The 27819-nt window shown below is 43.9% G+C and overlaps 2 protein-coding genes across 2 annotated transcripts; one reads left to right on the top strand and one right to left on the bottom strand.

Moving 5' to 3' along the window:
* Positions 1-59: 59 nt before the first annotated feature.
* On the top strand, positions 60-27504 carry T265_02252 (hypothetical protein; the record flags this gene model as incomplete). The annotated part of the gene is made up of 5 exons (XM_009166456.1): positions 60-88; positions 294-393; positions 17370-17471; positions 25532-25607; positions 27464-27504. 5 exons carry the CDS (start codon positions 60-62, stop codon positions 27502-27504), a joined length of 348 nt encoding a protein of 115 aa, XP_009164720.1.
* T265_02253 (hypothetical protein) lies at positions 3414-4277 on the bottom strand (the record flags this gene model as incomplete). The annotated part of the gene is made up of 1 exon (XM_009166457.1): positions 3414-4277. One exon carries the CDS (start codon positions 4275-4277, stop codon positions 3414-3416), a length of 864 nt encoding a protein of 287 aa, XP_009164721.1.
* Positions 27505-27819: the final 315 nt, after the last annotated feature.

Below are 27819 nucleotides of genomic sequence, written 5' to 3'. Positions count from 1 at the left end.
CGCGCATGGGTAAATAGGTCAGCAGCGCACATTCACACACAGACAATGTCAATACACAAATGTCGGACAGGGCGGCCTCTGCGGCAAGGTGAGTGGTGTGTGCGGATAAGCAAAACAGCTGGAGACCAAAAGTACACGGGCGAAGTAAGCAAATGAATGCGGGAATCATCATAAGGTCAAGGTAGATTCAACAAATATTATGAAGTCACGATCCACTAAGTTTTACTTGACAAACGCTCTAGTTCACCTAATTTGAGTGAACTCGGGCTGCTGCACCTTACTTTTGGTTCTAGGACTGAACTGGAACGACAAGAGGTACCAGTCTCTTCCTTTCTAGAAATTCAATCAAAAGTGGGATTCAAAGTATCCATTCTGATTCATGGTGTTCCAGATGTAAGCGATAATTACCTCCCAGTATGCTCCATCATGAGTGTGCTGTATAGGAATTCGTTCAAAGCTTCACCGAGGATAAATAATATACAGACAGTCAAAGTAGCAAGGCTTCTGAGATCTCCTAAAGGGTACAGAAATGGACCAAGAAAGTACGACAGGCAAAGTGCAAACAGAGAAAATATGTTCCACTATAAGGAGAGCTGTTAACTCAAGCAATAATTCAGAGGTCTTACGTCCACTACAACATACTACTACCTACAGTTTGAGCCTGATGCACGAGGATAAACTGTAGTGATCGGCTTCCTCCTTTTCAACGAAGATAACATTCAGTCCGATAGACGAATTTCGCCCACTCAGCGATGAAAACAACGGAAAAGACTTTTGCTGAAACAGTTGATTCTTGAATGGATGGCTGTTGATCTGTTCGGCCAGCTTGGCAATTTGCTTGCAAGCGTTTCGTTGATTAGTCCGAGATTGACTAGGTCCAGTAGCTCCCCACCAGCCCAAATTCGTCTGCTCTCAATTTTGTAAAAATCCTCTCCTCTTATTTTGTTTGCTTCGATTACTAAAGACCATCTGATAAGCTACCTGCACGAACCCATTAGCCATATATTTCTAGCCAGACAATAACCAGGAGCTACAGCTGCCCAACATGTGTGTTTTATGAACTGTCAGACCAACTAGGAGCAGTGGAGTAATGAACTGTGAAGCACTATCTGATGTCTCTTTTCAACTATACTATGTTCTGTACTGCAGTCCATAGCTCAGAAGAAGTTACTCTTGTATGATAGATGTGATCTACCGACCGTCAGATTCTACGCCGGAAGCTTATCAGGTTCTTATCAAGGACCTGATGCTTCCAGGACTAGGATGGAGTGGAACACACCCTTAGGTGGGCTTTTCATAAGTTAATCGAGAAATCGCGGTCAATCTGTACTGTTCTACAGGGTCTGGTTTTTGAAGCCTGTCTCTTTCTTCCATCCAAAACCCACCTTTCGAAGTTGGTACTTCCTCCTTCCTTTCCGTTTTCGAAGCTAAGCTAACACTGAAAATGTCTTATAGTGGACTAGCATAAAAGATCTTCTTCCAGGCTCCAAAATGTGAAGCTCCTTGTCCCCCGTCTTGACTCTCAGTTTCCAAGTAAAAACGACCTTACAATGCTACGATGTGGGTTATCCTCCCACGGATGGAAAACAGCCACCAAAACCATCAGACAAGTTGGTCTCTTCAGAAGAGTGCTGCAAGTGTTTGACTCGTCCACAATATTTTTCAGGATTTAGACAACACGCTTTTGGCTTCCTCAAAAATATATATCAGAGATTGCCGCTTGAACCATTCCACCAGCACTCGCGTTTGGATTGTCGAAAATTCTGTTTAGCTTTCGAGTCAATCGCTACACGACCTGGGGTGGCGGAAACTTTTTAACGCCGTTTAGACTCCCACTCTTATTACCATGACGGTGAGTTTCACTCCCATTCGGCTAACTGTACCAAACCACATCTCCGCGTCTCTTCCATTCTGAATTCACAATACACACATGACGGCGTGTGACGGGATGTCACAGATGTGGTCTGTATGCATTCTGTTCAAATGCCTCAAGATTTTGACAGCGATTCCAGCATGCCATAGGATCCTACCCGTAATCTTTACATCCTGCGAGTTATATAAAGCCTTCACTTCTCGCTTCCAACGGAACGAAACGTTTAAACCAAGTCCTATTCCCATTCGGCTAACTATAACAAACCACATCTCCGCGTCTCTTTCATTCTGAATTCACAAAACACATATGACGGCGTGTGACGGGATGTCACACATGTGGTCTGTATGCATTTTGTTCAAATGTCTCAACAGTTCAACGGCGATTCTAGCATGCCATAAGATCCTACCCATAAGCTTTACATCTTGCGCGTTATATAAAGCCTTCACACCTCGCTTCCAACGGAACGAAATGTTTAAATCTTCAAGTAAACTAGTCCCAGTCGATAGAGCTGGTGAATAAAGTGGGCGTGACGATGCGACCAGTAACAGTTTTGTGATGATCCTTGAAGGATACAACAAAATTAAAAGATTGATAAAGACAAAAATGACCTCAAAACATTGCCCCCCCCCCCAGATAATTATTAGCAACCATTAGCTTGCGGGAAAGCATCAGCCACTTGAGGCTCATCAGATAAGCGTATGAAGACCGCAAACTCGACTTTTTGACCAATAGGTTCACTTCCACCTTACCGTCAAAACATTTGGTCTGAGGCTTGATACGTATGAAGTCCCCCACGTGGATCAACGACTGATCGGTAGAGCCTTTCGGTCGCATAGCTTAGTCAGTGTGAGTCTAGACCAAGAGTCACACCTAAAAAGAGCTGACCGCCCTATTTTGCCGACCACTGTCGGCCTATAATGACGGCAAACTCGACTTCTTGACCAATAGGTTCACTTCCATCTTACCGTCAAAACATTCGGCCTGAGGCTTGATACGTATGAAGTTCCCCACGTGGATCGACGACTCTTCGGCAAAGCCTTTCGGTCGCATAGCTTAGTCAGTCTGTGTGCAGACCAAGAGTCACACCTAAAAAGAGCTGACCGCCCTATTTTGCCGACCACTGTCTGTCCACCTCAGACTATTGGTTGATTAAATATACAGTGCAACAAATGAAGCACTCGTTGACTTCCCAACGAAATTAAACATTACCGGAGGTGGAGAATTCAAGACAGAAATGCTATCAAAACACAAACACCCTTGGTGATCGATTAGAGCACAGAAAGTGTTTTTACTCATGCCTCTCACAAATCACTGCCTGGTGGACTATACGAATACTTCGTTATCTATAGAACAACCTCGCCAGTAATGAATATTTCAAATTTCCCCAGTCTTCCCTGCAAATGCGAAGAACCGTTTTGTTAGTCTAGAGAACACGAAATCTCCTAAATCCGATTTTACCGAACAAGATTACATATGCACCAAATCTCTGTTTTTACAAAGCATTTGAAAAAAAAACTAAATTAACAACATGACGAATTCATCACTGAAGTCTCAACCTGGGAGAGATACGCTCAAAACGTATACGATCTGACTTTGAGCTTCTTTGTTGTTCACCGGGTTTATTCTTTTTATCACGTTGAAACCATTTCTTGTTGTTCGAGCGCTTTGAAACGTCACCAGAACGTTTTCTTTGACCGCCGGTCATATAGCGAACTGGGACTCGATTTTCTTTGGAATCCTTTCCTCCGGGTAGCATGCCATTCGTTCCAAGAAGATAGGAAAATATTGTTCGTGGACTGTTGGATTTGCTTCTCTTTTGTACCGGTGGTAACGGATATATCGGAGGGAAGAAGGGTGGGAATAATGTCCCACCAAACATTCTATAGTCTCTTGACCACAGTGGGTTTCCAGGAAAGAATCCTGGAGGTAGAGTATATGGAAAGCCCGGTAGAAAACCAAGCGGTGAACGGATGAACGGATATTGGTTCAGTAGGGGAGGAAATCCAGGCGTTGGTGGGAATATGGGAGATTGATATTGCTCTGGGATGGGATCAAGCTTGTCGAACAGTCGTAAAATTTCCTCCACTGTGCTGTCATCATCCGTACTTGTAGCTTTGGTTTTTGGCAAGGAAAACACGGACGTACCATCAACACCACGAAGCACTTTGTATTCTTGAGGCTGTGAACTAGCAAATTCTGGCCGACCAGGTTGAACTGCATTCGGACTATTGAAAGGAAAGGGAGAAGGCCCATTAGGAGCCCCTACTTCCATCCATGCTCCATCCAGGAAGGCAGGATGTTGAGGACCACCAAAGGGTTGATTGAAATTCCAAACTGGTGGACGAACCAGTTGCGCTGCACACACAGAAGTCAGAAATATCGCACAGGATAGTTGAAAATTCATGGTTGCCACTACTTCAGAGGAAACACAGGACTAACTGAACAGATCAATTGAAGTTTGTATAACGTGATCATTGTTCGGTGATTTCTGCTTACCGTACTAGCAGGCTGGTTTGGTTGTGGATGGATCCATTATCACGCCGATCAATGTCGCAGACCCTCAGTGAATACTACTCAAGGCAAAACCACTTCTGCCTGACTGAAAGCAATGTCAGTGAGGATTTTATATATCCCTCAGAGTCAAGTAGATATTTTGAGTGACTGTTTCGACAAACAATTTCAGAATTGACGACCAGAGACAAAACTTGTGTGCAATGTATTCTGCTAACGTCTGCCGGTGGAAAAGCAACGTATTACAAAGTATCTCCTAACAAATATAATGATAGTTAATTGGTTTCGGCAACGAAGGAAGAAACTATTCACTAATTCAAAAAGTTGATGTGTTCCACTGAACTCGTGACACGAGCTATTTATTCAGTTACTTAACGAAAAATTCCGAAACTGTGAAAAATCATATGCCCAATAGCATTTCACAGCCATTCGCGGTCCTATTGGCCCTCAAAAAATGCCATTCTACACAGGAAACTATCTTTCATTTGCCTTGGTTCGGTTCTTTTCAACAATGAAATATTTCACTATTGGAGAAATCTTCGGTTAATCACGTGAAACTGTTCCTCCAGAGAAAGCGAGAATAGTACAAAAATATAAGCTTATGATGCTTCTGAGGAGGTAGTTCAAGAGGACGGCATGGATTCCAAGACTGAACTTGTGTTTGTACCCGTATCGCTATCGTCTCGCACCCCTTGTCCCAAGATGGCAATTTTGTTTAGTCCACAAAATTGATCCCAATTACTATTTTGTTGATGCATACAAGTGGTTCACATCCACGACAATACCGCCTGTCACAAGCGGCACACATACCGCTTCGTCTTCGAAGCCTTCCGCATAGCATACTGGTGGCTCCAGCGTGAACTTACTCGTCTCTCCGAGCGTGGTAACTGTCAACTGATAAGGTTAGTGGTGGTACCATTTATCGTTGCAAGTCATACGTCCGAGGTGTTACGCGCATAAAATGGCTTGTGAGTCTTGTTGAGCTCGAATCTCGTATCCAATGCTTCTCCAATTTGTTATTGACTGAACGGCAGAACAGGATGAGGACTAATCGAACGAGAATGGTGCAAATCCAAATTTAGCAGAAATTGTAAATACGCACAGGTGAGACGTGTGCCCTTGTTGGTTCAGACCAGAATTAGAAGCAACGAAATTTTCACTACGCCAGTCCAATATCAACGGCTGTTTGCTGTTACTTTCGTTCTATCGAAGATATGCTCTAGGTCTTCGGAGAGGGTCAGCCTGACAATAAGACTTTTAGGGCGAACTGATTGGTAGATCTAAGTTGTGCTAAGGGATACTCAAGGTCTGTTATATGACCTGAGAAGTCACTTGTGGCATTAGGAAGTGGCTCAGATGAGATGCTTTATCTGGGGGAATCATAGTCTCACGCGGCCTCGGCGTAGCCAAGAACATTCACCAATTATCTCGGTGGATTTAATAACCTTCTATTCATTAAGAATGAATTTAGCTGATGTTCCTAAGAAAATTAGAAACTCAGAGACTCAAATCTGCTCAGATTTAGGTGGACGTAATCAGCAGTCCAAAAGTGGCTGCTAACAAACAGGTGGCCTAGTCCCCCTCCAGTGACCTGAAAAGTTGAAAAAAAAGTTTAATGGACGCGTCTGATAGAGCTTGTCGCAGTCTGAGAACAGTTTTCTTTGTTCAGAAACTCCTAAACTGGCCTCCAGGCATGGTGCTTAGGTTAAAATATAGTAGCCTTTTTCCGCCTGAGGCTGGGTGCTTGCGTCTTTATGACTTTTTAAAAGGCCTAGTTTTTTATGCATGAACTCCAAGTTCTGTTGCAATCATTTGCATAGTTTGACTAAAGCCTTATGATAGAAAGAAATGAGAAACGGGAGAGGGTGACCTAGAGCGAGCCCACACCAAATGTCCGAGGCCTCTAAACCTCCACTCCTCAGTCTAACAATCTGGATATAATCTGACAGCATGAACGCCACTGATATCCGTTAGCCGCCATATCCTTCAGTGTCTCCAGTCAAGCACAGGGCAGGGTTATGTGGACCCCATCTTGGAAGGTAAACAACACCAACGGTACCCAAATCTTCTCGTAACATCCTTCATTGCCTTCTTGAGACAAGACACCCAAACTATTCGACTCGTGTTCATTTAACCCACCGCCATGTTGTAATAAGGTTGGTCAATTCAGAATATCCCTATGAAAACGTTAATTGCTGAATTACGATTGTTTTTAATTACAACACTTTCGCCTCATTAACCCCTGGAATACTGGTCTTGATGCGAAGAAGAACAGTGCAATCAGATGATATTGTCTTGGTCTCTTTTTTTCACATTCGAAAACCTCGTTTTGTGTTCAGCCAACTGTATTCGAGGGCGGCTTTTAATCGGTAGTTTGAGGAATTGAACAAAGACATGCGCAGAATATATTTGAACGGTTCACCAATTATCAAGATCTATTCAGTTTGCCTGAATCTCCTGCTGCATTCGAGGGCTACGCTAAATATGATCATAAAGACTACACTATGGTGTATTTTCATTCCAACAGTCCAAGTACCGATTATGATTTCAAGTTTTCTTTCCAAACAAAGTGGAATAATTACCGGTATTTTCCTGTTAATTTATAAAATTAAATAATGATAGTCGGTTTCTATGGGATATGGAAGCTTGGGGTGACTGTTTATCCAGTATTATCAATTGGCGCATTTTATCATGCGGGAAGAACTATTCGCAACCCCACTTTGAATTTATGGATAAGTCCGAAATACTTATCGGTCATGGGGTTCTACAGTCTCCGTTGATGCAAGCCTTGCGCGAATCACTAGTATTTACGATGTGAGCTGATAAATACAGAAACCCTTTACGGACTTCAGTTCTCGACCTCATTTGAGATTAACTGGTTGCCTACTGACCAACGCCTTCACGGTGGACTCAGTTCATCGCTGAGCCGGCCGGGATTAAATAGTCCGGCAATATATCAGACCTCATATATCTCCTGGTTTTCTTCACAACTGTACCCAGAAATGAGGCCACAGGACTTGATTTGGCTTGATATATTACTTGGTTCAGTAAGCGAGCTTGAGGCATGACCTCTATTATCGTTTGCGGACATTGTAATCAGCATCGCAGTTGTGCCACCTGCTGCGCAGACCAAAGTACATGAGATTTACACGCAGCCCCAACATTTTCGAAGGTAATCTGTCACAACGCATGCAATCAGAGAATTAGTGTCAAGAATTGGTAACGCGTTGACACATGTGCTTCGGCGGGATGTGTGAGCACCCGTGCGATGATATATCGCATTCAATAAACGACAATGCTGTCGTTGGTGTTCATCCATCATTTGTTTGGAATCCAATAAGGATAGAAATGTGGTAGAATTCATTGTCACTCATACGAAAGGAGTTTTCTGAATGTGTCGCGTGATGCTGTGTTACAATGGATTGCAGAACGGAGAGAAGTTTGCGTGCGATTATGAGGAATAGGACGAATAGATGCGGTAGGGTGAACGCCCAAGGTCTCGTGATCAGGAATTCTCTGCCTACTTATTTGCGAGCCAGTACACAAGAGGGGAATCATTAAGGTGTGACCCAGCTGGTCAAAACTGTACAGCAAGACATCTTTAGCACTGATGGAGACCGCATACCACTGAGGAGCTTCCTCTACTTTGCGCTCAAAACGTCGCCTAAGAAAAGAAAAATATCTGACAATTCTCGCGTTCGGGTTAATCTATTCCGGTAGGTCAATGGAAAATTTCAAGTTGTCAAGATGTAGAGCTTGCAGAACCCATCCTAACCGTCGAAACATTTACCTTTTGGACCGTTGCTTATTCCGGTGTGGACTCACTGGAGGCAGCATTGGGCAGTCGAGGAAAAACCATATTAACTTAATTCGTCATCATTCACAACACAGATAATAAACTAAAGGAGCTCGAGATGTCTCACTGGTTAGTCAGGTACGTCTTTGGAGCCCATTCTTTGCACTCCGACTGAGCGATGTTGCAGTATCCCAATTCTTGTGTTTCCTTCGGGTGACATGGCAACTAAGAACTGAATATTGATTAAAGCTGAATGGTTACTATTATTTTATTAGTAAACAATAGCTGGTAATGTTGATAGTGCCTCCGGTCCATAAATGGATCTGACGTTCGACAGCATTATACTCCATCATGTGGACGTGAGTTGGCGGCCTGTCCCCGGTGAACTGGGACAACCACCTTTTTAATGCAACCTCCTGAAGGGAGGACGTTAAAAGCGCCTGTACTATTGTCGCGAAAATCTGCTTTGAAAAATCCCATCGAACAGCACGTTAGGTGATTTAAGCAGAAACCACAATCTCTTGGATTCATTATGTCTTCCACCTTTCCTTTGGGGCTCGAAGTCAATCACAAACGAATACCCACCACAAACACCCTGGTCGCAAACGCTAGAGACGAAAATAGAACAGCTTCCCAATAGACGATAGCGTCCAGGCGGAAAAGAATCTACAATTTGGAAAGGATTTTAGACAACATTTCTTCATTACATCCAAGGCTAAACGATTTGTCTGAGCTTTTGTACCAGGAAAAATGCTACTGCACTTGAGTTGCAATAATTCTGGAAAAACCTACACAATAAGATCGGAAACGAAATGGTCCAGCTAGATAAAGACGGTGTAATCCATTTGCAAGACAAGACATCCGTTGTCATCCTCAGCAGTAGAGAACAAGCAACGCCTCCTGAAGTATTCTAAGGTGTCTCTAAGTGCAAACGTGTGTATTTCATTCAATGATTGTAGCCTTTTTCAAACTCTCACCACTGTGTCGGGTCAGTTTCTGTGGGTACGTGTCCGTAAATTAACCAGGTTGGGCCATTTCATTTTGATCTTCCGTGTTCTTTTTGCATAACATTAACAAGTTAAAGTTGTCATTTCCCACCAGTATAAAATCAGAAGTCTTACAAGTAGTATAAGGAATGAAAAACACTGGTCAGGAGGATTCGATTACACAGACGCTGATCAAGTAGACACTCCGAACACGACTTGCAGTGATAACTGCTGATAAGAGGTTTCCGGAATTTCGTCGATGGATGCTCTCGTCCCATCCACTACACTTGATTCTGATAATGTAGCTTACGGATGACTTGAAGAAAGCAAGCCTTGAAAGCCTAGTGGTCCAGTTCCATTTTCCCAGCTTATTAGGAAGATCAGAGTCCTGAAAGTAATCACTGGATGTCCGAAATCTACTAAGACCCTCAGCTTCACTAGATGCCGACCAGACAGACAACGTCCCCTCAATGTGCCGAGCGTCACAGCCTTGTATCAAATCCAGACAGCGCGAGTCAGCGTTGGACTAAGGTCAGACAGTGCCCCTCCAATAAAATATATTGAGCCGTTATATTTTCGCTATCACGTTCTCGCTTGTTCGCAATAAAGCTGTTGTGTTCCTTGTCGGTGAGTCATTTTTCGGCACTGGGCCCTGGAGCGGGGATAGCAGTCAAATGTAGCACAACTATGCAAGGGATGAGTCCATTTGCTCACTAAACCAGTGCACATCCTGTGTTGTCAGATTCAGTATGCTGAAAGCTGATGGATGCCAGGGTAACACGGATAACAAATAGCAACTTTGTAAATATATAGAACGCAAGATACCGGCTGTTGAGACATAACGCCATTCTACTTACCAGTAGTCACATTCTACGCTGTGTGGCGTTACGTGTCTATTCCATTCGCTTGCTTTTTTATTTGGGGCATTGATGAGACTTTGCATCTTCTGTATCTGAACTGTTCATATTCACTTGCCAGTGCTGACCGACGGGTATTGCTAACAGTGGCTCCACAAGGTGGAAATGGACAGATTCTGGACGGCCTATCCAACAGAACACAGTTTACCTGCCTAGGTGAACAAAAATTCAGTTCACGACACACCGTTTTGCTCCACATTCGCCCATTATCCTCCCTCTGCCTTCCGTCTTCTGTGCCATGTATACCAAACTCGAATGTAAGCGCGCCGTTGAAGAAACATGGCCATTAATTGACTTTAACGGCACTGTCCCTTGGTGTGACAACAAATTGTTCCCAACAGTTCCTGTTCTCTCTCCAAGGATAAAATCTCCCTCCAGCTGCTGTAAACGGTTAACTATCAGTCGCTTTCGGTGAACTCCTGAAAAATGCCCGTGGTGAAATTGTTAACTGGTCTTTGAACCAGCCCTACTTACCCTCCTGATGAATACGCCATTTGAAAGTTCCAGTGGGAATAAGTGAATCTGAAGAAGTTGAAGTTCTTCTTCTTCCGGGTTCACTCCAACACTTGTCGATGAATTTGCAGTTACAGCTGTGTTTAAGAAAGGTAAGCTTTGTGCTGGGAAAGACTCCAGCTTGAAAACCGCTAAACTTCTATAGACTTGGGAACAAATCACGATATCCATGTCCTTGAATTCCTATTTTGAAATATTTTCCTGTTGGCACACTCTGGTTTAGATTTCATCTTACTGATGTCTAAAAGCCACAAATCGACTCATACTCGCGCTCTGAGTAGTGTTCGTTCAACCACTTTATACGGCCACAATGTCTAGTGGATTTCGGAGAGCCAAGCATAGGTGCCTTGTCCCATGGGGTTCTCAAAGTAGCGAACCGCTGAAGTTAAAATTTATCCTTCTCATCAACTCACAGAATCCACACGGTTTTGTTACCGCGACGTTACCCGAAACCCTATTGCCTGTTGCAATAGGGTTGCAATAAATTATCTGGCTGGTAGTTCGCAGTGCGCGTTGAATTGTTCCAAGCTGCCGACCCATGTGCCTCTTTTCCACAGCAGTTGAATATTTACCAAGTTTAGGAGGATAAACCTTTCCTGACCGAATTCCGATACGTTTTATTTAGAGTCTGACTCGAATGGAATCAATAGACGCGCAGTCTTTGAAAATATGAAGTACACCCGCGTACTGATCATAGCTTACACTAAAGTTGTCCTGATAGCTTTCCACTGTACGTCATTGTCAAGGCAGGTGCCATTTCTCAGTCCGTCCCAGCAACGGTTTTCGTAAGCTTGTGTGGCGCAACTGTGTTTGGTTTGGCTTGGCTGTATCACTAGTGAGCTATACCACCCTTCCTCCCCTCAAGGGGGGACACTCACATCGAGATAACACAGAGTTTCTCCACTATATGTTCTTCCAGACTGAAAAATTACCCTCGGCGGAACCAACTTGCAGCTCCCTAATTGGCTAATTTTTCCTCCAACGTGATACAACAAAGTGGCACCATTTTGTGCTATTGACCAAGATTCGTCAGTCGACTGATGAAGAGCTAACACGGTAATCCAAACGCATACACTAATCTGCGGCATTGGTGAACCCTTCCTGACTGAGCGTGGCCAAGTCTGTAAATCGGCTTCACACATCACTGCTCGTTTGAAAATTCAGCAGCTGAATGCATCGATGAAAGGCAGAACAGCTAAAGACTAGAGTGGAGCAATGTTCGTGAATCAATGCTTTCGGATTCACGATAATCATTATTGTTTTCGTTGCTGTATTCTGGTACCTGTTCACTGGGGACTTCTCGGTTTTATTAGTTCGAAAAACCACTGATTCATAGATAGAGCTAGCTGACAATTATTTTGCAGACTCATTGTGCTGTACTGGTGAGTGTAACCTCCTCAGTTTTGCGCGAGTACTAAGCGTTAACTTTAGCACAAATGCTGAATTCTCCCTCACAGTATAACCAGTCCATAAGTGGCTCAGTGGGAGAAAAATTTCACAAGATGAGTGAAACTTCCACCTGAGAAGTATTCAGTACGTGACCACGTGATGTGGCTTCTGTGATTAAAGAATAAGCGGTGCATTATCCTGTCCAAGTAAGAGCTAGTCACACTGCCGATCAGTCGCTCGGGGCTGAACGATTAGGTTTTTAACCATTGATCGCAAGGTCGTGGGTCCGGAATTCTTTGAGTTTTGTGAGATGTGCAAAGCTAGTTTTTCTCTTGGGTATCAGCATTCTGGACCGTCGAATGAGAGCACCTCTGTGTACAGTTTCGAATGTTGACCCCTCAGACCTCAGATTTTCACGACATGAGTTAAATTCGTTACCAATGTCGACCAGATGAGGAGTGATACTGGAAGACTTTTAATTTGAGTTATCGTGTACTTCGGTTTGCTCAAGCGGAAGTGTTGACAGTCGTTTCAGGTAAGTAAGCCCAATCGCAACCAGCCACCGGTGAGAGTAAGAGGGCCTTCGCTGCGGAGCTACTTATTAGAAAATGCCAACTGAACAGTTACAGACTATTGGACAGGGAAGCAAAACTCTCATAGGCATCTTGTTTACAAAACTGAATACCCATCGTATCTTTGAACGCGTCTTCCTGAACTTTTCTGGATATTCATTGACTGTTACTCAATTGCAAGCAAATGCCACGAGGCGACTTCACAAATTCCGTCACAGACCACACTTTTCAAGAAATGCAAAGTGGACTTACGAGAAAACATGCTACTCACATGCCCCCTCATCAGTAATATCACAACTACACCGGTATCATGGGCGATCTCAACTTGATTCGCTATTCGGGGATAGGGGAATACCAAATGTGATCCATAGTTGATAACGGGGACTTGCATATTAAGGTGGTTTTTATGTCTAAACAAGGTATGTGCCGATTTTCGGTCGCGCATCTTTTTCGATTTTTCACCCGAAACCCCGACTTCCTGTTGCAAAGCCGGCCAGTATGCGTTTTTCAACTAAAGTCATTGAGGTCTAAACAACGAGGAAGTATTTGCCTCTGTAAACCATTCGAACCCAGCACTTACTACGTTCTAACAAATCCCAATCTAGCTTGCAAGAGTACCAATGTGTTAAGTACGTAACGTAATTATTTGTTTCCCTATTCCTCAGAGTAATTTATTACCCTTCCGGTGACTGCTCAAGTTTCAAGACTGAGTTATTCTATTTTATACAAAGCCTATTCTATTCTAACTACTTTTCTATAGTCCATTTGTTCGCATTCATTTCCGCGCTTTCTGTTTAACATTTGTCCCACTTTGAATTGAATATTTTTTCCCGTTTAATTTGTCCCACAGCACCCTGCCCTCTCTGTGCTATCCTGTGTTGCTAACTGCTTTAATGCTTTACAGGAAACATGCGTTTTAGGTGCTTTTCCGTTTTCTCATTACGTGCCTTTGACTTTCACTTCGCTTCGTAACTTTTGAGTCGCTCGAAGTAGAGTGGTCGAGTCCAATTAACTTGGTTTTAGGAACTTTTTCATGAATTCATATGCAGTGTATTAGTTACCAGCCAAACATTTATCCGAACGCACTGATAGTGAGATGTATGATACCTTGAAATAACTCACTCGTGGTTCTTTTCATGCTTTCGAAAACGGATACTTGTGGTATCGGCTTGAGAATTACATCGTTCACCAGAAGGGTAACTCACCTTGATCAATAAACTGACTAGAAAATGATGTGCAGTAACGCTCGCAAGCACAGGAATTCTCATCATTTTTTTTCAGGACTCGACAGTAGTTACGATAACATCGGTAGATGATTGAAGCCCGATTGAGAAGAGTACGACTAGATTCCAAAGACAAGATTTTTTTGGAACACAAATATATTTCGGACGTCAAACCAAGAGAACGCGTGAGAGTGCAGTGTACAAACCATTTGTTATTTGGAAACGGAAGAAGCGAAGAACCAGAGAAGTTGTTTCTTTAGTCTACAGTCGGCTTTGTAACTAACGTTTACAGAAGAGCATGTTAGGAAAAGTGGAAATAAACAGGTCGCAAACTCACCACAACACTCCATTTGGTAGATATCATTATCGGGAGAGTCCGTAGCAACGTAGAAACCGTTAGTATTGTCGAATTCGCAGGTACCGCGCCCTTCCTAAAAAGGGAATAAATTGGTCTTGATACTTTTGAGCAAGTCATATAGTTCGACAGAAAACATGTTACGCAGACTGGACCCAGTAGAGTAGAACTTATCTAGTGTTAATTCTCTGGACAGTCTATGCTCAGAGTAAACCAACTCGTGTAAAATTTCACTCGTACCTCAAATACCCTCTTTTGAAGGAAATGTGGTCAAAGATCAGTGGAGGTTTATCATGAAAACTGCATGCTGACTGACATAGACAAAACCAGTAGAATCCTAGGACAAGAACTTACATTCCATGTGAAAGCGAAGCAGCTTTGCACCAAGCTGCAGTACGCCTTGCAGGAGAGTATCTCAAGGCCTACCAACAAACCCAGTGCATTGCTGATGGCTGAATTATTCAGCCTCACCCACTTAAATTCGTTCCGAGAGCACTGTTTCCGAAAGTTGTGGTTCTTTGGAATATTTTCACACGAATATTGGGTTGGTGACACTGTCAGAGTGTAGATCAGGAATAGGAAAATGTGGTATGCCAAGTTGGCCAACTTCATTAGAATCGGGGGTTTTCAGCTCACGGAATGTCATCTTATGGGGATGGAAAAACAAATTTCATTGGGTGGTGATGTTAGCCACATTTGATTTGTCCGGATGAAGTAAAGGTTGTGCTTGGAACTGCGCATAGTCATAACCTTGTTTGATTGGTCATTTACGCAGTGACAGCCCTTTTCCAACTAGTTGGCGCATACTTATTTGGTTCTTCTCCAACTGAATGTCTGCACCAGACAGCCCCACATGACACTTGGTCCGATTCGCCATTTTCACTGGTTGTTCGTGAATACGGTCGTTCAAGTTTAGCGGAACCACACGATTGAAACAAAAGCTAGGAAGGAATTGGACAAACCGGTCCCAGAAAGCCGGGGGATACACGAAGGCTATTTCGGTTAATCCGCGCAAACGGATCCCGGTAATCACCCGCGAGCAAAATTACCGGGGGTCAAAGTGGCACACCGTCTTCGGTAATGGTGAACGCCCTGGCCATTGAACGGAGCACTTGCAACAACATTTTTCGCTGCCACTTGTTTTTATTCTACTGCTGAAAGATGAACCTGCAACACCATATGGCCTCGTAGCTTTATGGCTGAAAACGTTCGCTGAAGTGCCACCAAACTCCTGGTCCTGATGACCTCGGACCCAGATTATTCAAAAATGGGAATGAGGTCTCTAGTCAGCGCTTGTCTTATCTTTTTGCCTGTATTTGGGAAAAGGAGCCTGTCCCAGACCACTAGGAAGAATGTTCGATAGTACCATTTTCAAAAAAGAAGTTCGTAGTGGGTGCCGTTATCACAGGGGAGTCAGCTTGTCCCCTTTGTGACATTCCTGTTGGCGTGTCCTTTGTCGCCTAATGGTGATCCGTGAAACACTGACTTGACAGCAGCAACCAGCACTGCTGCGTGGTAGGAGTTGCGTTGACCAAATCTTTACACTCCGTAAAGTTACTAGAACAACGCCATACATACAAGCGACCCACCGTTTTCAAAGGTACACCTGACTCGATTGATCTGTCTGTCTTCTTAACACGCTTGACGGCAACAAGTGCCCCGAGAGTTTATGGAAATAATACGCTTTTTGTATTTTCAGACTTTCGGTTGTGTGAGGGGATGCGGAGTACCCTCCCAAAATTTCCGTACACAAAGTGGCGTCCTTCGAAGAGGCACATTTTCCCACTCGTTTTCACTTTCCAGACGAATGTCTCTAATCCAACAACTACAGAGCATGAGAGAATTTTTACTTGTAATGTACTAATCATAAGGTTGCTGAAAATCCATCGACAGCCCACGACCGGTTTCGCCCTTCTTGGGGCTCATCAGGTAGGCGCAGTCCCCGGGTTTCCGTCAACCTTATGTTCTACTTGAAACCAAATTGCATGAAATTAGCGAATATACACTCATCTACAAACTAATTTGGTTCTTTCGAGAGACTCACCTGGAACCCAGCTGAATCTCTCGTTTATGAAACATGAGGCGGCCTGGTGCAGCACATTCAGTTGCCTGAGAAGAACTTTTACTTGTTTATTTGACTGGTCAGATACACGCGCACCGTCAAAAACACACATAGGATGCATCCAACATTGTCATGCAAATGTGGGTTGGTGGTAGATTGGTGTTGTGATTTTGGACGATACGCGGTTAGATGTTTAGCACGGCTCTTCGTTGAAGGGCTGCCGAACTCTGGTCACACCAGACAACGGGTGTTTTATATCACGATCCTCGGGGCCAACCGAGCTGTGGACTTTGCATGCTTCAAACAACCACTCTGTCAAAGAGTACTACGGACTTCATAATCGTAATTTCTATCAATTTGTGAATACATCTGTGTATAAGTTGCCATCAATCTAGCGGAAACATGACAACTTCACGTTGTTATATTGACGGTTCCCACACGAGGCAGTTCGCCTTGTCCCGTATTGTCCAACTGAACACGGGAGATGAATGATTCATTCATATAATGTAAGCTTCCTGTATGATCCTGTGCTAAGTCCGTGATCTCAAGTCAAGGAATAGGTTAAGTAGCTCAAACGCACGATCTAGGTGTCCTATCTGACACGCAATGTGCCTTAGAACATCATAAACGAGAGATTCAACTGGGTTCCAGGTGAGTCTCTCGAAAGAACCAAATTAGTTTGCAAATCAGTGTATATTCGCTAATGTGTAGTCTAATTCGACGACGGACGGCCAGTAATAATTGCGGCGAAACCGAATTCTACGAACTTCACCTGAGTTTGTTCAGTGGTCGCAATTGGGCAGTGAACAATGTATCGAATTAGACGTAGGCAGACGGTATAGATAGGTAGGCCGTGATTCTATAAGAAATTAGTAGTAAATCGTGAGCAGAATAAAGGAAAAGCTTACGGCCAGGTTGAACCTTGAGCAGTTAGCAACACAGAATGGCACAGAGAAGGCATGGTGCCATCCGACGAACTAAACGGGAAAATGTTCAGTTCAAAGTGGGACAAATTTTCAACAACAAACCCAGAAATAATTGTGAACAAATGGACTATAGAAAAGCAGTTAGAATAGAGTAGACTTTGTATAAAATTGAATAGTTCAGTGTTGAAACTTGAGCAGTCACCAGAAGGAATAGGGGGACAAATAATTACGCCACGTGTTTAGCAGTTGCTGAAAGGTCTTCAAAATCCTGGTGCTCAGCTAGCTGCTGAGGAAATACCTGTCGATTTGGAATATGCAGAAGACATCGAACAGGAGAAGGAGGCACAGGTGTTTTTGGATTAACCGACCAACATCCCGTCCTATGGAGTACACATTACACCCACAAAGTGCTTATGGACAGCAGTCACTAAACGCGCCACTTACAATCCAAGGAGAGTCAATCGAAGTTGTGGAGCGTTTGACGTGTCTTAGGAGTCGTATTACTTCCGATTGTAATGTGACACTTGAGGTCAACAAAACTCTGATGATCGTGTCACCCTTTCCAATTCGAGTTATCTTTGGAGACAAATTGGTATGTCTTTCAATCTCAAGGGACGTATGTAGCAAGCTAGAGTACGAACTGCTTTGTTTTTCTCCTGTGGGACGCGGCCTCTTCGAACAGTGAAATTGAAACGCCTCCAGGTCCTCGGCCACTGTCTTCCGGGAACAATAGCTCTTGTCGGCTGATACGGGCAATTTTGCAACGAGTCATTAGGAAGGCAACTGTTCATTTGTGCATCGGAGACTTCAATCGTAGAATGTACCCAGTAGGAGAGGCTGCGTTGTCTAGGCCGTGTATTGCTTCTGCTAAACCATCGTTTTTCGAATAAATTGCTGTTTTTCGTACTAAATCCAGAGGGACACAAGCAGAAAGATGGTCAGTTATTGGCCCGGGAAAGGGGTGTGGAAGGGAGTACGAGAAGTCTGGGTGCCGTCGACGTGGCTCGCCCTGCAGGGTGGGGACCGCGTGATCCCCATTGCGCCTGGTTGGCGACGTGGCAAGATGTGGCGGAAAATCTACATCAATGACCCCTAATCTGATATTTGTGCGAGCAGTGTTCAGTGCTTGTAACAGCTCCATTTATTCTTGCGCTGCTCCTATGACCCCCGGGATATCATCTGGTATTTGGTGGATCATCCGCCCACATTTCATTGTTAACCATGAATGTATCAGCTAGGACTAGACCAGACGGACTTTCAATGGCGATATATTCAATCTGTTTGGAGTACTGACCAAGGAAGCCAGAAAAAAACAGACATTGTCTAAGTACAACTAAATTTGACATCCTTCATTTCGGTTGCTGGCAATACAAGTTTGATGTCATTGGTGTGAAAGAAATCACATCTGAGATCCCTGGTTTTATATGGAGGCATTTTTTTTAAAAAGGCCGCTTTGATCGTGAACTTGTGGGCCTTTGAACTGCGCTGTCAGTTCGGGGTTATCTCTCAAACTACCATGCACTGGTTGCACTATTTGTGCGAACCACTTAGCTAGTTCGTGTTTGGCTGGGGAAGGGGGGTTGTAAAGGCCGCTTGATCGTGAACTTGTGGGCCTTTGAACTGCGCTGTCAGTTCGGGGTTATCTCTCAAACTACCATGCACTGGTTGCACTATTTGTGCGAACCACTTAGCTAGTTCGTGTTTGGCTGGGGAAGGGGGGTTGTTAATTAAACTTTAGGAATAATCTCAGGTGAATGTTTGATTTTGTGCTGTTTAAGATTATCGTAGATTTGCCGCATCTGCAGCTGTATGCCAATCGACCAGGAGATGTTGAGAGTGGTTTTGACAATAAGCCAGCTTCCAATAGGATCTCTTTATTCTGAACCTTTCTATGGTATAGTTACTTTTGTCCATCAGGATTACACTCGATACATTGTCTGACTAGAGTACTGCAAGCTGATTATTCGTTTTCAATTTTTGTAGTTCATGCACGATATTTAGGCCAGTCTCCTGCTGATGTGTGGAACCCAACCCCAAGTCCTCTGTGACGTTTTGAAACCTGTCTTGTGCAATCTTGTCCTGCTAACTGAAAAGAGGGTAGGTAAACTATCGTCGTGAGGTCCATCTAATCCCATACCGGTGAACCCATTCTCGATCATCCTCACACAGATTAGTGCACTAGCCAGCAGCAAACCACACTGCACAATATAGTCGACTCAAAACGCACCTTCATTGTGGTCATGGACCACAGATCAAGCGACCAACGTATGCAACCTAACCATGTGCGCTATCCACAGTTGATCATTCTAAAGACATGGTATCCGAAAAACGAGTAATTCAATGAAATTAGCTCAAATCACAAGTGAAAGCCATAGCACGAGGTGATCCTCGTGCTATATCCGATCGATATCCGCTGGTGAGATTTGTGTCATGAGGTACTGAGCCGCGTATTTCAATATGCTCACGTTACTTAGTGTATGCGAATAATTCCATATTTTAATACAACTGTTGCGGGTCACGTGTGATTTCCCAGTCTAGCTCTGGTTTCCTTGACTACACCATCTAATGGGTAAAAATAAAGTTGGTTACCAGAATATCGTTTGAGTGTACTGATACGTGACTTTAGTGAATTCTTAGAAGACAAGCTAACGTGAATGATGCTCACAAGGCCGTAATCGTCAAAAGGTTCCTTCAATCTCGAATCCCAACACTACCACTAATCAAATAGGGTGACATGATATATGTGCATACATTCTTGGTGTCATTTTGGACAATTACCAGCATATTGAGCAGTTCATCAGCTGTCAAGAGTATCAGTTAGGCCGACAAAACCTGCCGTGACATCTGTAGAAGAAGGTATCACTGCTCATGTGTTTCAAACGACGTTCCCGTTGCTCAAAGTATATTTGACTTCCTAGTCCACAAAGGACCTTCCAATGTTCTGTTTCATCAAATCTTATGTGACAAAGGCTGAATCTTTATTAAAAATTTGATTGTGTTCGAAAATTTATTGGATGTGATGGAGTCTTATGGTCTGTTCAAAACAATTTCCACGTATCACGTGTGATCATAGTGCACTGGGTAGGCAAGACCATCACTTCAGGGCGGATTCTAACACCAACCTCCATTGTGTTCTACCTGGAAATTATATACTTTTCCCAAGGTTCAACGCACCGTTGGTGCGTCTAAAATAGAATAATTTTGCTATTTTTCTTGAAGGAAGCTACTACCCAGTTTGTTGTAAACTCTTCGATAGCCTACGACCGGTTCCGCCCCAAATGGAACTCATCTGGTAGGCGCATTTGCCTGATTCGTACGAGTCTTTTGTTAAAACCACAAGACGGAGTTTGACTTGTGCATATACAGGCCCAAATATGCAATAGAAACCAGATCATCGGGCTGATGTGAATGGCATTTGAGAACTGGAGAGTGAATACCCGATCAGCTATTGCGACAGACAAGTAGCGAGAGGGGCAATTAGTCTAAGAGTACACCAATTTATCGAATGCCTAGTAGGCCAGGCTGTGTTCTGTTCTGAAGCCTAGGCGAACGGGACCTGGTAATTAGGTGTACATATTTAACCCAGCGTAGAAATCTATACCATCAGAGTAATTCCAACAAAATAAAAGACGTATAAAAAAGAGACTGTACCCTTCAAATGACCGGATTATCCCTCGTCCTTCATGGCGGTTGACTTCATTAACAAACACCAGTGTAATATTGGAGTTGTTTGCGCGGCATTCACTTCTCACCAGCACCTCAGAATTCATACGGAGAAGACTACAGAGTGTGTAAGCAGCTACAACTTACATAATTAGAAAGCATTCAAATATTCATTTAGCCACACTGACAGGTCTGAGCAGACAGACAGACACGACGGACGTGTAGACAACAATGTTATGATCACGGTCCCTTTGACTACGGCTTGCAGCTTGACATCTGGAATTGTCTTGTGTTTACTGCCCTGGCTTATTGAATCGATTCTAACGTAAACTGGATTGACCGTCGGTTAGTCTTGCGCGGTTGTGAAAAGCAAATAAACACTGGAACTGAGTAAATCCGCTTAGGCACCCCTATGATTTAGCTGAACTAGTTGGTTATAGAATTCAGAGGTTCTGAGTACAATTCAGTAGTATACTTGTGGCACTGAAACGCAGTCTAGCTCAGCCTACGGCCTGCAACAAACTGATGTTTGCGTGGTCGTCCGGTAAGCTGACAGCAGTTCCAAATACGTTTTTTGATTACGCAGTGAAGATGCTTCGCTTGCCAGTGTATCGAGAAACACTTAATTCTGGCCTCAGGATTGTTTTATAACGGCACCCGATATAATTGGGAGCTGGTACAAAGTAGCACAGCTAGGATCCACAGCTATATGGGCTTGAGTGAACTTCAGATGGACTAAAATTAGTATAGTCCTTCTCTCATAAGCAGCAAATCAGATATGGCGCATATTATGGGACATCTAGTTACCCGAAACAAACATAGCATCATTTCCGCTTGCTATTCTGTGGCTACCAATGTGTACACCTGAAGCGATCTTATACCTGGCTGTATAGATCCGGCTATTCCCAGAGAAACTTCTACACGAGAGGTCTTATCAGGTATTCTCTAGTTGGTAAAATGGGATCGATAGAAAGACAATTTACTTGAGAGACTGGGATCTCCACTCGTATTTCCTTAGATCAGTATAGTTCCGGTGATTGACTCCCATTAGAAACTGTCTATATAGGCTTTCCAGAAAAGTATCACATATAGTTAAGTTGAGATTTCCGCTTGTCTGTTGGGACATATTAACCCACTGGTTCGTTCAACTATTTTGTGTGACATAAGGAGCGGATCTTCCTTAAGGCGGAGATCTATGTTTTGCCGAGCACACCTGTCACTGATCACGTATGTACTTCTTTCAAAGAGGCTCGCAGGTATAATTGGCATGAAACCTATGGATTAATACATTTAACTCTATGATCCACTGATCCCTGTTCCCACTAACATCCTCTTCTGATATATTTCACATTGAAATTGTTTTGTTCCATGTGTGATTGCTGTCAACATGGTGATACGTTGACCAAGAGAGTCAACATCAGAAGGGAGCCTGTAAACGCTGCTTTTATCTTACCATGAATTCAATAAAATCACGTGGGCCTGTGGCGTCTGTCAACATGTGATACGTTGACCAAGAGAGTCAACATCAGAAGGGAGCCTGTAAACGCTGCTTTTATCTTACCATGAATTCAATAAAATCACGTGGGCCTGTGGCGTCACTGAAGAAGGTTCAGAGGCCCAACATCCGTCTAAACAGGATGAGTCTAGGTGAAAGTGGCAACACCCAATTCACTACCTAAGACCATTTAGTTGACAAGATGCATGAAGTTTTTCAAGTAACACCAAACGAGTCCAAAGCTGCCCCACTACATGACCCGGCGATTGCAGAATCAATCACCATTCACCCTCCGACAACCAAACTTTGTGTACAAAAAAGTTGTTCCATTCTCCTCTGCTCCATCCGATTCGACCAGGTAAGTATTGACTCCAATTCATCATTTCTCGGTCCTCCGTCCCGCTTTTGCCTCTGCGGAGTTGTGTAGGGCACATGGTGTACGGTACCGTCTACGGCCGTCCCTCCAGCGATCATCGACACAGGTGGTTCTCTTCTCGCCGCTTGGGACTTCGCCCTCTGAATGGAGTTAACCTCTGTTGGAAAGACATGAAGCAGTCTGTTCCGCGGTAGGTATACTAATTTCGGAGGAATTTCGGAGATTTGGCTACCTCTGCTTTCCGCTATTGCCATCAGACGTTCTTGGTGATTGCTTTTGCCTACTCGTGAGTAGCTCAATTTATGCTCCATTCTCTCAGCTCATGTCATTTCTTTCCAAGTTGTATCGCAGAAGGGGACGGGCCGAAAGACAAATTGATACAAAGGCTGTTTTCTTCATTTCCCCCTGTCGTCGCGATTTATTAAAGTTGTTAATGTATAAAATAGACATAACGAATCCGCGCGTTTGGTATTTTCAGCGCTACTAAATAATTTCCATCAGTGTTGCGACGGCATCAGAAGAAAAACATTTTAAGGTTCTTTGAAAAGCCTCCAATTTCATGGGTCTTAAATCATTCCTCTTTAATCTATTTGAGGGAGAAGTAACAATTTCCTTCTATTTCTGCCATCTCGATGGAGGTGCTATGGACACAATATCATCTGAAAGAGTTCGCTCACAGTTGATGGCGGCAAATCCGAGAACATATTGCGCACCAAACTGATGGGATATAAATCAGTGGAAATTGGTCAGACTTCACCTAGAATGGTGCATGATCCGGACAAAGGGCTACTTTCTGAATATTGCAAATTCCATTTATTTCATCGTTTTCATGTTGTGGGCCTACTCAACCGCACACCGATGATGTTTCACGATTGCTGACGAAACTTTTGCAAACGTATTACCAAACTCGGTGAACAGATCAAGAGTCTGCTGATCTGTAAACTACATAACCTGTAGGTCAATTGCCTTCAAGCTCAGTCTTTTCGATGGAAACTGGCCAAGATAATTTTTTTTGTGAGTGACCAGTGTTGTGTATGTGGTCAGCTTAAAAATCTGCCTCGATTTAACGATTCCAAGGTTGTCCAACCAGCAGCTCAGTAAATGCATACTAAGGCATACCAAGTGCCGCTTAGTGGACCTGTGGAAAATGAAATGGAGGTCATGTCCTTCAACAATAAGAATTCGCGGGATATAGAACTAGTTAAGATCAGTCACCTTTAGTTTCTGTTGACCAATTCAAGCAACAGACACGACATCTAGACCTCCTCTCGTTCACTGTCCGGTGTTATTCCTTCGGTTTAACATGGAGCATGAGACATTCAACCGATTGCCTCCGCGGCTCAGCGGAAATCACTTGTGATATTACTGAAATATACTCATTTGCATACCGATTCGGCTATCATGGAAAACTCAAGTAGAATCTAAGTAAATCTCCCGCAACTGAATGTGCTTCACCAGGCCGTCCCGTGTTTCATTTGCACGATATTCAAGGTAGCGCGATACATTGTATAGACGTAATACGCTACTCACAAGGTTGCTGAAAACTTATCGACAGTCAACAACCGCTTTTGTTCTTCTTGGAGCTCATCGGGCAGGCGCACCCCCAAAACGATAGGTGTGAGCAGCACGATTTTAACATCAAGCAAAGTATATGTATTTGTTGTATCGTGGGTGGCCGTCTATTGGTTACGCCTGCACTGAGCCTACCAAACTACGCGATAAGGAGAAGACAGAGGACTCGGGACACGGCTGTATTGTCAGGACAAAACACACAAAGCTTCTGCGTAAATAGATAGGATGACTAAATGGTCAAATACGGTCGTTGTATTGTTCGTTCTGTACAGCCGATGGCGGTGTTCCGGTCGTGAACAATTTCGGGTCCACTCCACTGATCTCATGTTGCTAAGCCGTGCTTGGTGAGCTCCGTCAACGCAACTGCTTTCCGAACGTGTCGTACCGATGATGACGTTGGGGATGCGTCACTCTCTGCACATGTACCTTTTCCATGTCTGGGCGCGTCCTGACAGTATTGAATCAGGTAGTGTCCGAAGAGGAAGCCTCTCACTGGAGATCTTGGGATTTTCTCCTGGAGGGGGGGGGCTGAGGACAAGTGAGATCTGGACCTATCGGCCATTCTGGTGTTTCATATATGTGGCATCGTTTGCATTTTATGTCCATCGGACAAGTTTTGCACTAAAATGCAAGTTTGCTGTATTGAGTCTGATAAACTTCAGCGCCAGCATACACGCCGATTACCAGGCAGCCTTTGCAACCGAGGTCACCGAGTACTCATGTCGATCACAAAACCTTCATCTGTCGTTTGAACGCATGACTATCTTCAGGTTCGTTCCCACCAAAGTTGTTTTTCTCTAAGGCTGTGAGGCATTCGTGGAACCAGCGTCGCCTGCCTGAACTACGCAGCTACCAACAACAGCTTGGACGAATCTTCTCGGATATGAACCAAACCGATCGACCAAAACGAGAAGAAGAGTAAGAAATATGGATCGCAGTGGAGTCGACATTTAAAATCAAACTGACACTGAACTCAGGTTAGATGTCAAAGTAGTCCGTAGGCCCGATTCAAGAGAGGAAATTCTCACTTTGCAAACTACCAGCCAGAACTAATGCGCGTCCCCCAATTGATATGCACATCCAAATGGACTGTAAGCTTCTACCCAAATTTGAACAGATATCTGGTCCTTTACATTACTTCACTGTCTCACTGAAGTCCATCTACAACCTTGTCATACTGGACAACATGTATCTTCAAATTATGGGGTATGAAACATACCAGTCTTGTTCCAATCGATCGGCCTAACTCAGGTCATTTTCTCTCGTCTTAACTTTTGTTCTAACTGCACTTTCCCACTTAAGATTTCAAGGCAGCAACTCGGTGTGAAGCAACAGGAAGCCATGAAGACTAACAAACTTTTACGCCTTGTTGCTGCTCGTAAGTGTCCCGGGAGCTACGAAAATCAGTTCGTGAGAACTGAGGGGACTTGCTACACAGGTGTCCTCGATCGCAAGTCGACGCCTTGGTTCAATGGATGACTGTCTAAAGGATAAGACCTAAAGGCATGAGTCCTTGAAAAGGCAGCGAGAGCTACGATAAACCACGGCAGCATTTTTGGCGACAGATATTAAACCACTTCACTCAAACCCCGCCGACTCAATTTAGCAACGAAGCTGGTCAATGTAGGTATCGAGACTCAGCACGTATCGTTATTGAAAGGCTCGAAAAGGAATGTTCGGGCAGGCGGTACGACGGAGAACTCTACAGCAACCTGTTTTGCAACGATCTTTTGAGGCATCTAAGGGTGTAATATGGGCTGGGCCGAAATAAATTGGACCAAAGTGAACAAGGCCAAGAGTCCTGTCTAATTGAGAGCAAGTCACACTACTGATCAGCCGCTCGTGGCCAGACGGTTAAGCGTCCAACCACTAACCAGAAGATCACGACTTCGAAAAGCTCCAGATTTCATGAGATGATGCAAACTCCATTGAAAATTACAAATTTTTCAAATCGCCATCAAATATACACAAACCTTCCGGCTGTAACACCGTTTTGGTGCGTGGCTGCCTCGCTACCCGGAAGAAGGATGAGGGATAAGAAACTGGCAGACTGCCCAAGCCTAAACTTGAGCAGAAGGATACCGGGGTTGAGTTAGATCCACGGACCCTCCCGTTAGTTAGTTCACATCTAGACCACTGAACTCTCTCAAGCTCTACTAAGCTTTCGAGTTCGACTACTTGAAATGAGACGCGAAGGTCTCTGCACTTGAGTTACGATAACATGGTTCATTATGCGAAGATTTTTTCGGAATGGTTCCCTTATAAATCAGCCTAAATTGGGGTGATCCGGCCTTGAACGATGTTTTGCCGCCAGGTACTCCAACGTCAGCGTATGCGACCCACTTGTGACTTGGTAACATCGATGGTCTACGAGAGAAAGTTCACTGAAAAACACTGCTTGCAATCTACCTTCCGTATAGATAAGTTAACATTGATTTGCCAGTGAATGTCGACCATTTGAGTTTATGGCTAATGGGACTTTAAAACTCTAGAGCAAGTGTTCTTGAACCTTAGCTAGACAAATGAAAAATGGATGAAAGCTATGTTGACAGAGTGAGAGGGGATATACAGGTGTTTCATTTATACTCCCCAGAGGATGAGAAACCTCACCACTTGGAAATATCTGTCTCCCGGGTGCAAGGAGATGATAGACAGTGGGGCCAACTTACACGCAAATAGGTTGCTATGTCTGGTTAGTTGTTACCTGGTGATCTGATAAGAACTTTCTCTTTAAATGACAACCTCTCAGAATTTCATCACCCAACTACAAGTGTGAAACAGCTTTTATCAATTTTAGGGCGGTTCTTTTGTGATCCGTTTATTATTGCACACTTTGAAGTTCCACTTGTCGATCTTTCGTGCGTGCAGCTACTGTGAAGTAATCGCAGTGGCTAGTTTAGGAACTGGACTACTGAACTGCCGCTCGGTCACCCACCAACGATGTAAAAAAAATCTATGGTATTATGACATGCTCTAGTGCAAACTTTCGTTTAGTAGCGAAATACACTCATTTGCATGCCAAGTTGGTCTTGAAACCAGCTGAATCTCTTGGTTATGATGTTTTCAGGCAACTGAATGTACTGCATCAGGCCGCCTCATGTTTCAGCTGGCGTTATATTCAAGATATCATGATACGTTGTATAGACGTAATACACTACTCAAAAGGTTGTTGTCGAAGAGTACTTAGCCAACCGCTGAGTGGTGTGCTAAGTCCATTTCCATTCATGTTCACAGGAATAACCTGCCGATCGGCTGACAAAACTAGCAAATTGTAGTAATCATCGTTTTTGCTATACAAGAGGCGAGAGTTACTGGCACGGTGCGCCCAGACAGAAGAAAAAGTTCATGTGCAGAGAGTGACGCATCCCAAAGGTCACCATCGGTTCGACACGTCCGGGAAGTAGGTGAGTAGGCGGCCCCCACGAAACACGGCTCCCACCAGACACGGTCTAGCAACACACGACCTGAGAGCGTTCACGACCGAACCACCACCATTGGCTGTACGGAGCTAACAAATGAACGACCATATTTGGCCAATTAGTCATCCTATATATTTACGCAGACGCTCTGTATGTTTTGTCCTGGCAATA

This window comes from Opisthorchis viverrini (genome assembly GCF_000715545.1).
Source record: "Opisthorchis viverrini unplaced genomic scaffold opera_v5_26, whole genome shotgun sequence".
Classification (NCBI taxonomy): domain Eukaryota; kingdom Metazoa; phylum Platyhelminthes; class Trematoda; order Opisthorchiida; family Opisthorchiidae; genus Opisthorchis; species Opisthorchis viverrini.
Note: the sequence above shows the minus strand (reverse complement) of the source record. Positions and strands in the feature narration are given on the sequence as shown.